This window comes from Malus domestica, chromosome 13 (assembly GCF_042453785.1).
Source record: "Malus domestica chromosome 13, GDT2T_hap1".
In the NCBI taxonomy this organism is placed as follows: domain Eukaryota; kingdom Viridiplantae; phylum Streptophyta; class Magnoliopsida; order Rosales; family Rosaceae; genus Malus; species Malus domestica.
Genome location: NC_091673.1, coordinates 15,545,810 through 15,557,344, shown reverse-complemented (window position 1 = coordinate 15,557,344; position 11,535 = coordinate 15,545,810). Strand labels below are relative to the sequence as shown.

The 11,535-nt window shown below is 38.0% G+C and overlaps 1 protein-coding gene across 1 annotated transcript; it reads left to right on the top strand.

The window, feature by feature from the left end:
* Positions 1-9,766: 9,766 nt before the first annotated feature.
* Positions 9,767-10,912, top strand: LOC103424035 (uncharacterized). The gene has a single exon (XM_008362099.4). It carries the CDS (start codon positions 10,084-10,086, stop codon positions 10,660-10,662), a length of 579 nt encoding a protein of 192 aa, XP_008360321.3. The 5' UTR covers positions 9,767-10,083; the 3' UTR covers positions 10,663-10,912.
* The last annotated feature ends 623 nt before the right edge of the window (positions 10,913-11,535 follow it).

The following is an 11,535-nucleotide window of genomic DNA, read 5'->3' as shown; positions in this document are numbered from 1 at the left end:
ACACTCTTGATCAAGACAGTGTAAAGCAAAACCAATTTATGGTGCCAACAAGAGCTTCATCAATGAAGGGCAACCACAATTCTCAAAAGCTTCACACCCTTGATCAAGACAGTGTGAAGCAAAACCAATTTATGGTGCCAACAAAAGCTTTATCAATTGAGGGCAACTACAATTCTCAAACCTTTGAGGCAAATTCAAGACTATTCGAAGCAAATTCAATTTATATGGTTCATCCAAACCTTCGACTACTACAAGGTATGGCTTGCATCACAATCTCTTACTCAACAGTGTGGAAGCAAAATTTGTATATGTTGTCTCTCCCACATTTTCAAATTTCTAGTTTCCTAAAAAAAAAAGGGAAATTCAACAAAGCTTCATCAATGGAGGACAACTACAAATTCACAAAAGCTTCACACTATCTTGATCAAGATAGTGTGAAGCCAAATCAATTCGTGGTACCCAACAAAGCTTCACCACAAAAGCTTCACCAACAAAAGCTTCATCAATGGAAGACAACTACAAATTCTCCAAAGCTTCACACTATCTTGATCAAGATAGTGTGAAGCAAAATCAATTTATGGTACCCAACAAAAGCTTCAACTCCAAAGCTTCACCTACAAAGCTTCAACTCCAAAGCTTCACCCACAATAACTTCACCTACAAAAGCTTCACCCATAAAAGCTTCACCCATAAAAGCTTCACCACCACAAAAGTTTCACCTACAAAAGCTTCACCCACAATAACTTCACCTATAAAAGCTTCACCCATAAAAACTTCACCACAAAAGCTTCACCCACAAAAGCTTCACCCACCACAAAAGCTTCACCCACCACAAAAGCTTCACCCATAAAAGCTTCACCCACAAAAGCTTCACCCATAAAAGCTTCCCCCACCACAAAAGCTTCACCCATAAAAGCTTCACCTACAAAGCTTCCCCCACCACAAAAACTTCACCCACAAAAACTTCCCCCACCACAAAAGCTTCACCCACCACAAAAGGTTCACCCACAAAAGCTTCACCCACAAAGCTTCAACACAAAAGCTTCACACTATCTTGATCAAGATAGTGTGAAGCAAAATCAATTCATGGTAGCCAACAAAGCTTCAACCTCAAAGCTTCACCTATAAAGCTTTATATATATATAATTTTTTTTTTCGGAAATTAAAAAATTTGAAAATTTGAAAATTTGAAAATTCGAAAATTCGAAAATTCGAAAATTAAAAAAAAAAATATGCCTAGGCCTCATCTTCTTTGGGCCTAACAACTTTCATAACAAATATATATGAATGAGGAGTTTTGGGCTACCACTTAGAAAGAAAAATGGTGAAGTTTTGTTACTTTGGAAACTTGGCTACTAGCAAGACACCTCATTCGTCAATTCCCTCGATTGGAGACTTGGGGGACTCCTACCATATGTTACTGCACCTTGATACTCGGAAGTCTCACGACCACTCAGTGACTTGGATTTTTTCAAGTCTCCAACCGAGAAAGACCACTCAGTGACTTGGATTTTTTCAAGTCTCGAACCGAGAAGTTTTCCTCACTCAGGAAATTAAGGGAGCACTACCTCAACCTACATGTTTCACTCACAAAGTTTCAACACACAAGATTCAACAAAAGGAAAAATTCAAAGAACTTAGTGAAGAAGGCCTTGGTGTATTTAACACAATACGTTGAAATGAAGCAAAACTTGTATATTGATATATCCGATAAGTTACAAATATGTACATATACATGAATCAAAATAAACAAACAAGAGAGAACCTTCACAAAGGTTCCTCAGGAGAAGTCTTAGCAATCGGCAGAGCCCCAGAAAGATGAGGCACCAGAGGGTGATTATTCGGAGCCTTAATACTAGGCAAAACCCCAGAATGAGAAGGCACCGAAGGTTGATCATTTGGAGCTTCATTACGCGGTACAGCCCCAGAAAACGAAGGCAATAAATGCCTTTAGAACAAACCCACAAACCTCTGATGATCAAGTAAAATCTGACCATCAGATTCCTGCAGCTGGTCGAGCTTCCTCTTCATGTTTGTAGTATAGTCATGTGCGAGCATGTGCAACTGTTTATTCTCATGCTTAAGCCCTCTAATCTCCTGTTTGAGACTTATCACTTCAACCGCCAATGATTCAACTTGGCAGGTTCGAGCAAATAGGCGTTGGGCCATATTAGACACAGAACCTGCACACTGAACATTGAGAGCCAGAGAATCCTTAACAGCCAATTCATCAGACCATTTGGAAAGTAGTCTGTTATCTTTGGGAGTGAGAAGGTTTTTGGCTACCACCGCAGCGGTCATATCATTCTTCATCACAGAGTCCCCAACGGTAAGAGGACCAGTAAAGGATAAAAAGGATGGGCGTTATATGTTGTCTTGAGAAGGCATAGCTGCCTCTTCACCAAAGTTCAAGTCAAAATGACAGTCGGATGGGCCAGACATTCTCAGAAATGATGAAGGAGAAATGAGGCGCAATAAATCTCTGAAGTAAGGGGAAAATTCCTACAAACAATAACTCTCTGAATGTACTTCTTGCACATAATTGGTGCCCTTATAAAAGAAAGAGCAACAGGGCCGCTGGTTCAAAAATCGAAGAGGCACCACTTTTCACACGTAATATCAGCTTCTCGGGTACCACAGATAACTTTGCCAAAGATCTCTGACAAAGTTTAGACACATAAATTTTGAAGGTCCAGCTACCCTACTATTACCCATAAGGGTAAAGGAACAACACCACTGCTTGATAACTAAAAAGTCCCAATGTGTGTCAACCTCCGTGCTTCGTGGCAAGACAGACTAGCAAAAATACCCAACATTTACTCACATTCCAGAAAACACTCCCAACAAGATTGCTTGCTCAAAAATCGAAGAGGCACCGCCTTCCAAATCTCGAGAGCCAAACTCCCAACATGATTACTTTCTCAAAAATCGAAGAGACACTGCTCTCCGAATCTCAAGAGTCAGATTTCCAACAGGATTGCTTTCTCAAAAATAAAAAAGGCACCGCTCTCCGAATCTCAAGAGCCAGACTCCCAACAGGATTACCTGCTAAAAAATCGAACAGGCACCACCATCCGAATCTCGAGAGCCAGACTCTCAACAGGATTACTTTCTCAAAAATCGAAGAGACACTGCTCTACGAATCTCAAGAGTCAGACTCTCAACAGGATTGCTTTCTCAAAAATCGAAGATGCACCGTTCTCTGAATCTCGAGAACCAGATCCCCGACAAGATTGCTTGTTCGAAAATCGAAGAGGCACCATTCTCCGAACTTCGAGAACCAGATTTCCTTATATAAAGCTTGTCTAATCTTCACACACAACATTAGCTTTCCAGATACCACAGACCACTTTTTCAAAGTGCTCTAACAAAGTTAAAACACGTGAAGCTTGCAGCTCCCACTACATTGCTATGACCAAGAAGGGTAAAGGAATAACACTACACTTGTTATTAGGGAGACTCTTATATATGTCGACCTCTATCCTCCACAGCCAGGCAGACCTACAAATAAAAAAAATGCTCAACATTTCTTCACATCTGAGAGGGCACTCTCAGCAAGAGTATCTCATATTATCAGGGTCAAAAGTAAAAGTATCCCATATCATGCTTTTTCCCTATCTTTTCCTTTAGCCTTGTTCTTACCTACAAGACAAGGAGAAAGAGAGCAATCAGTCAGCACTTGGAATCAAGCTTCTAGTCAGGAACTGACTGCCTGGAACCCTTTGCCTGATTACTTACCTGGCATTGATCTCGAGTACTCATCTTCAACATCTTATGTTTTCAGAGAAGATACCACATCTGCCTGAGGAGCAGATAGGGCAAATGAGAATGATACAAGAAAGCATGTGGAGACAAGCGTAACATAACATGTGCCGACACATCCACTACTTTGTCAATAGCAAAAGTATCTCATATCATCAGGGTCAAACATACTCTAGATTTGATGAACTTGTTTTGACCCTCAAATTCTTGAGTCGGCCTTATACTCTGGAGGAAACCAGAAAACCCTTCAGCCCAGTTCAAGAATAAGCCTGTGGAAAGTTACTTCTTCAAAAGCAAAAGTATCTCACATCATCTCTTCTCCATTTACTTCTCCTTATCCTTGTTGCTGTTTACGACATAAGAAAAAAGAGAAGAATCAACCGGAGGCCAAAGTCAAACCTCTGATCTAGGTTGCTTGCTTGGAAGTTTGATTACTTACCTTGTCTATTACCTCATTCGGCAAATCTCCTAGCTCGGCGACTTGGGGGACTCCTATTATAGGGTTTGTATAGCACTTGACCAAGCTCAAAACTACAAGTAAGCTTCAAGTGAAATTGATACATTACCTTGTGCATCTTTATCGGTTAAAGATACCACTCCTGGATGGAGGAAAAGTACTTCTAGAGAAGATGCCACATCTACATATGAGACATATAAGGTAAGTGAAAATGATACCACACTTCGGTAAGTCCCCAACCGAGAAGCTTCCCTCACTCAGGAACTTAGGAGAGTACTATGTGTACCATACTTAACCAATCCCGAAACTACTGAGCACCAGTCAACGTTATACCGTCAAGGACACAGAAGAGTTTCTCTCCAACCAGGAGGCCAATCACAACGCGACACGTGTCGACATCAGAAGACAATCCTAGCGCGACACGTGTTAGCATCAGAAGCCAATCACAACACGACACGTGTCAATGTCAGAATGAAACTAGAAACTCTCTTTTATAAATAGAGATCATTCTCTCACAATATTTCTGAATGTCATTTGTACTAAATCATTCATTAGTACTCACTAAAGGAGAGCTTGAACCTATGTACTTCCCCCTTCACAATTAATGAGAACTCCTCTACTCCGTGGACGTAGCCAATCTGGGTGAACCACGTACATCTTGTGTTTGCTTCCCTGTCCCTATCCATTTACTTACTTATCCACACTAGTGACCGGAGCAATCTAGCAATGGTCACAAACTTAACATTTTCCGTTATACCAAAATCCTCGCTGATTTTATGCATCAACAAACCTTAAATTTACATTTAACCGTCGATTGTCATTTATGCTGTATTCTTCTTACTGAATTTCATTTTTAAAATTTTCTTTTTTGAAAACATGATCATCTGGCGGATGTAAGAAGATGACTGGTTCATATCTTTGATATCACGTTTCGATATTTACAGTTAACTGAAATATGAGTTGATGTCATATAGTTTGTAGAAACTTTATAAACATCCAGCAATATTTTTACTAATCGTAAAACTCTGAACATAATATCAACGATCCAAACCGTTCATCTTCCTGCATCCTCTAATAGATCATGTTTTCAAAAAAGGAAAATCTGAAAAAACAAAATTTGATAAGAAAAATGAAGCGTAAATGTAAACAACAATCAATGGTTAAATTTTCATCTATGATTTATATGATTATAGTGGTGAATTTCGAAGTTAAGCCTTTCACGAAAGTTGTAAAGCTTGTCATTACAAGCATTTATATATTTTTTTTTCCATATTTCTTCCACTCTACATTAATTAAAAAACTATTAAAAAAATGTGCAAGGTTCCACTGTTCTAATGTTCCAATGTCCTTAATTTTGCAAATTTTTGAACATTTGATATTTTGTAATGTTCTAATGTTTTTTTATTATGCTCTTATTTTGGGTATGTAAATATATACTTAAAAGAAAAATCCGTTTTTGTATTTTGGATGTGACAATATGGTATGTATATACTTATTTAGTATTATGTTTTTCATTTGATTATTTATTGGTTTAAAATATATCTTCCTTAACGGGTAATGGGTCGGGTCATATTACTTGTTAATATTATCAGGTCGATTTCAGATTGGGTCATTTTACCTGTTTATTTTAACGGGTGTTACACGACATGACCCATTAAGATATCGAGTATGACACGAAAACGACACAAACATGGAAAACGCGACACGAATGCCAGGGCTGCACAAATCACAACGTTCCGTATTCCAGACACACTTATGGCAACAATAGAAAGAAATATATAGATATTGGATTCCAGACTTACTCATGGCAACTCGAGTAGAGTTTATGTCCCAGACTTACTTATACATACACACACACACACAAACACACACACACACACACACACACACACACACACACACACACACACACACACACACACACACACACACACACACACACACACACACACACACACACCCACACTCACACACACACACATACACACACACATACATATACATATATACAGACCCTTTAAGGGAAGGGATCCCCATTTTTCAAAAAAAATGGTGACACCCTCTTAACCATTAGATTTGGCTTTAATGAAATTATGTGGTTGAGATTAAATCACAGGCCACAGAATCTCAAACACATGATTTCATTAAAGTCAAATCTAACGGTCAAGAGGATATCCCTTTTTTTTTTTGAAAAATGGGGATCCCTTCCCTTAAAGGCTTTTTACATATATATATCATTTCACAAAACAGATCGATGACCGGGTAATACACGTTTATTATTCCATGTCATATCCACAAAGTATATCAAGATGAGGATTTCCATAGACAAAATACTTATTTTTACATAATATTAAAGTAACTCACCCGAAGTCTAGACCACTACCAACTAGCACAAAGATCGAAGCACTCATACATGATCAACGGCCAATAAAACACACAAGTCTTAACTTAGGATTTAGTCAGACACCAGAATAATTCGAGGCACGTTGACTAAAAAGTCAATTGTCAGTCAAAGTAGGCCCTATTAGGGTCAACAATCCTAGATTCTCAAATCCGGAGGATTTGAACGTTAGATTTTCATTCCACAAGTTTTCAAAGGTTTGATAATCAATAAATAGCATACTAACAAAATTGAACGACGATCCAACGGTTAGATTGTTGTTACTACGAAAACCAAGCAGCGGTACTATTATCCCAAAAATTGAATAATCGAACCATCACATCGAATCTCAACAAAACCTTGAATATAGGCTCAAGACCTTGAGCATATCGTTTTGGCCAAAATCCATGTCACTTGAATTTCTCACACGATGCCGTGAGCGGTGGTTTCCGGCGAATGAAAACTCAAAATTTCGACTAACTTCATGTAACATCCCACTTCGCCCAGGGGAGTGATCCTTAAATGTATATTCCCATCCCTACCTAGCACGAGGCATTTTGGGAGCTCACTGGCTTCGGGTTCCGTAGGAACTTCGAAATTAAGCGAGAAGGAGGCCAGAGCACTCCCAAGATGGTGACCCACTGGGAAGTTGCTCGTGAGTTCCCAGAAACAAAACCGTGAGGGCGTAGTCGGGGCCCAAAGTGGACAATATCGTGCTACGGTGGTGGAACGCGCCCGGGAAGTGGTCCGCCCCGGGCCGGGATGTGACACTTCAAGTTTCACCAAATTTTACAAGCATGTAGAGCTTAACACCAGGAAAAACTTATGCTAGAATCCATAAAATTTTGTGGCCTCGTAACGCCACGTGTGGTAGTCTATCGAAGTGATTTTTGGATGAGTTTTGTAGAGGGAAATGAGAGCTTGAAGTTGGTGGTGGTGGCATCGACTAATTTGTTGGAAATAGCTGGAATTTGTGTCAAAATATTCGAAAGGAAACGGGTCGGTAGGTCATGTTGAGCTAGGTTATGGGTTTCCGGGTTAACTTTCCTGATTTCGTAACTTTTCAAATTTGGCAGGTTCATAATTTCTGAAACAGGAAACTTACTATTATAGTAAGTAGAAAAAAAGCAAAAATGCCCCTCACTTTCAATGCTCATAACTTATTTGTTTCAACTTCGATTCACGAACGGTTTGTGCCTAATCGCTCGTAGAATTGATCTCTACTGTCTATTCTAAACCACCTTCAAACACTAAAGTAAAATTTAAAATGGTCAAAACTCCCTTAAAATCGTTTTTCCTAAAACTGTAAAATAAATAAACTATAAATTTTGAGACAGGATATCACATGCCTAACACCATAAACTGTTTATGATTTTGAGCTTATTTAGAGCTACTTATGTAGGAAGCATTTCTAATCATAAACACTTTTACTAAAAGAGGTTTTAGTAGAAACATGTTGAAATTTTTATTAGAATTCAAAGTGCTTCCTGAAAAAATCTTGAGAAAGGTCAAACTTAGGCTAATTCCTAAAGTTAGGATAAAGCTTGAGTAAGGTCAAACTTATATGTGCTTTGGTAATCAACCTATTATGAAAATATGAGGGAGCTTTAATTAAGGGATACTTTAAATAACCGTATTCGAGGAATTCATTCCAAAAAATTGTGCTATTTGTCTTACATTTTCTACACATAATCATACTTGTTTAATCTTAATTGTAATCCACACACTTAGTTCTCTTTGTTTACACTTTCACCAAGAGTGGTTTGTAATGAAAATGCTAGCATTAATTGATGACTGCTAAAACCAAGAATAATTTGGGCATCACATGATGGTTAATGTTGTTTATTAGATTAAGTAAGCACTCTGGACACATTATTGCCCCCCTTAAAAGTCATACAACAAAGACACACCAAACAAGAAATTATACAAAGAGAGGACAGAGGGTGGACCACTCAACATCTGCAATATTTAATTACCCTTAATAATAATAATAATAATAATAATAATAATAATAAGATGAGAAATGTTAGAAATGTTACAGAGACTTTCTCAAATTGAAACATTTTATAGATTTTTTGTCACCTCATAATTTAACAGCAATTTTCAGATCAATATTATAAATCATTGTACAAAAAACATGAGGTAGTAGAGAGTCTATGAATAGTCCCACTATTGAAAGAATCTCCCTAGCATTTCTCAAATAAGATTTACCCTCAAATGTTCATTAGCTATCGTGATTAACCATAACTACCCAAATCTTAAGGGAAGCTTATTAAGCTATTGGGCATGATATCTACCACTTCATAAGCCTTTCAAAATTACTGGAAAACCAACCCAAGATGGGCAATTCACATGAAATACCAGGAAAGGCCAAAACCAATAGAAGGGTATTTTGGTCATAAAATGTATCTATGATTCAGAATTTCACATGGAAGGAAATAACTCTCATGTGACCACATGCTTGGGACCCCTCTCCTTGACTAATCCAAACTCATTAGATTAATTGCCACTAATCTATGAGATAATCCTAATTAAAGTTTCCTAAACCAAATGTTTTGTTTTTATAATTTGGAAAGCAAAAGATCCCCCTCTCAAACTCAAAGATAATCACATGTATCTTGCAAAGTTCAAGATTTACCCCAGTCTACAAGCTAGAAAATAATACAAGACAAAGCATGAAAATAATTTAGAATTACAATTCTGACATCTGATATGTTATATTGTGAGATTATGAATCGAAATTATATGTTTAGCATAATGAATTGCCCAACTCATCAATGTCACAGTGTATACTTTATAGGGAAATAATTTCCAACACTCCCCTCTTTTTTTCCAGCCGCCGAATTAAATAAACCAAAAGAAAATTCATAGTTCAAAACAAAAGAAAGAGTGTAGACGGAAAAAACGGAAGTGCAAAAATCATTTCTTTTCTTTATAATATTGTAGGTTAAACGCTTACCCAAGAAGTTACTTTTTACTTTTTCTAATCATATTTGGGTTTTAGAAGAACAAGAAAGAAAACACTAGTTAGAATTGCATAATAAACTACGGTTAAACTTTGTTGTTTTTATTAAGTTCCCAAAAAGGTGAAGTTGTCCATGTGCCTGCTTCTATATTCTAAACACCACTTGAGCTTTCATGTTTCGCCTCCGCCAGACCACCTAACTTTTATAATCTCACCGTCGAAACCATGATTACTAACCCAATTAGCAATCACAAATCACACAGATTAACAATTTACTCAAACATTAACATTAATAAAGCATCTCTTCCTTCCCTTTATATATTACATACCCTCATGCATTTGCTCAAAAAACACTCTTTCACTACCACAAAAATGGGGTCCCTAGAAATTGTTCTGGCAACCCCTATATCTGTCGACTCGATTTTGAGTCCGTGGATTTCATTCTCGATCGAGTTTCTCGACGATGAGAACTTCATCTCCATCACCCCGAATTCGCACGGCGAAGTATAAGATAAAAAAATGGAGTGTGGTGATCACCAAAAGGTATGTAACCCGGATTTTGAGTTTCTCTCGAGCAATGCGAGCAGCCATGCCATGTTGTTTGCAGATGAGCTATTTTTCGATGGGAAGCTCCTACCCTTTTGGCAAAAGCAGCACGCCGAACAGCTCGCGAAGCTTAACCTCAAGACCAAGGATGTCGAGGGAGATGAGAATGAGGAGGTGGTGAACAAGGAGGAGAGCCGATGGAGTTGGTTTGTGGACGATGATCCATCTCCGAGGCCACCTAAGTGCACAGTTTTGTGGAAGGAGCTACTAAGACTGAAGAAACAACGCGCTTCATCATTGTCCCCGTCTTCCTCATCCTCGTCTTCCTCTTCTTCCTTGAACTCGTTGGCGGATGTAGCTACAAGGACGGATCAAGAGAAGGAAGGGAACAAAGAGAAGTATATGAAGAAGATAAAAAAAGGGTTGGAAAGAACAAGATCAGCAAGCATAAGAATAAGGCCAATGGTAAATGTGCCAATTTGCACACAAGTGAAGAGTAATGCCTTGCCACCTTTGTTTCCTCTCAGAAAAGGAAGAGTGCTAGGGAGGTAGAGATGTTGGTCTGATCTGCAGGATTAATTGTCCAATACGAGAATTTTACCATGCTCCAGTACTGTACAACATGCACCAGCTAAGAATCCAACAACCAAGGATCCCGGTGCATACTAGAAAATCCTCTTCCAAGATGTTCGCAATTTTCGCAATATTTTTTTTTATTTCATTTAAAATTTCTGTCTCATGTTCAGAGTGTTACTTATGTTGGATTTGAATAATCATAATGTAAATGCTAACTTTTCTAGTATTTTGCCACAATATTAACCAAAATTTGTCTGATTTATTTATTTATTTGCCTTAATGTATTGTCCAAAAAGTACATACATTATCTGCCAACTGGCTCTCCCAAATAAGTGGGTAGGAAAGGGAGAAGACATTGCACATCTGTGACTCAGTCGGTCCAACATGTGAGCCATTGCAGCACTTGGAATCTGATTTTTGGCCTTAACCACCAATGAATATTTGAATTATTTTTAGCATATGAAGAAACGGAAGAGGACCACATTGGTAGGATTCTCTTTGAACATGGTTTGAATGTAATAGGGATTCAAATTCTGATTTTAATTTACGGGGAGGGAGATTCAAACTTAGGTGCAGGAGATGGACATATTGCCAATTGGCCTAACGCGCACATCTGTAAATGTAATAGGGACATTTGACTAGAACCATAAGAAGAAATTGAGGTAGAATGTCAACCATAGACCTAAGTAAAAACAGATCAACACCAATCACTTCAAATAAGATTTACAAACAATACACTGTAGATAAAGGAAAATGTGTATTAAAGAACAAGAAAAATTAATATGGACAACTTAACAACATCGACTAATTACATAAAGAACACGACAAATCAACGTGGCTGTATATGAA

Excerpts from the sequence above, each read along its gene's own strand:
- LOC103424035 (XM_008362099.4), top strand. The coding sequence starts at position 10,084 with ATGGAGTGTGGTGATCACCAAAAGGTATGTAACCCGGATTTTGAGTTT.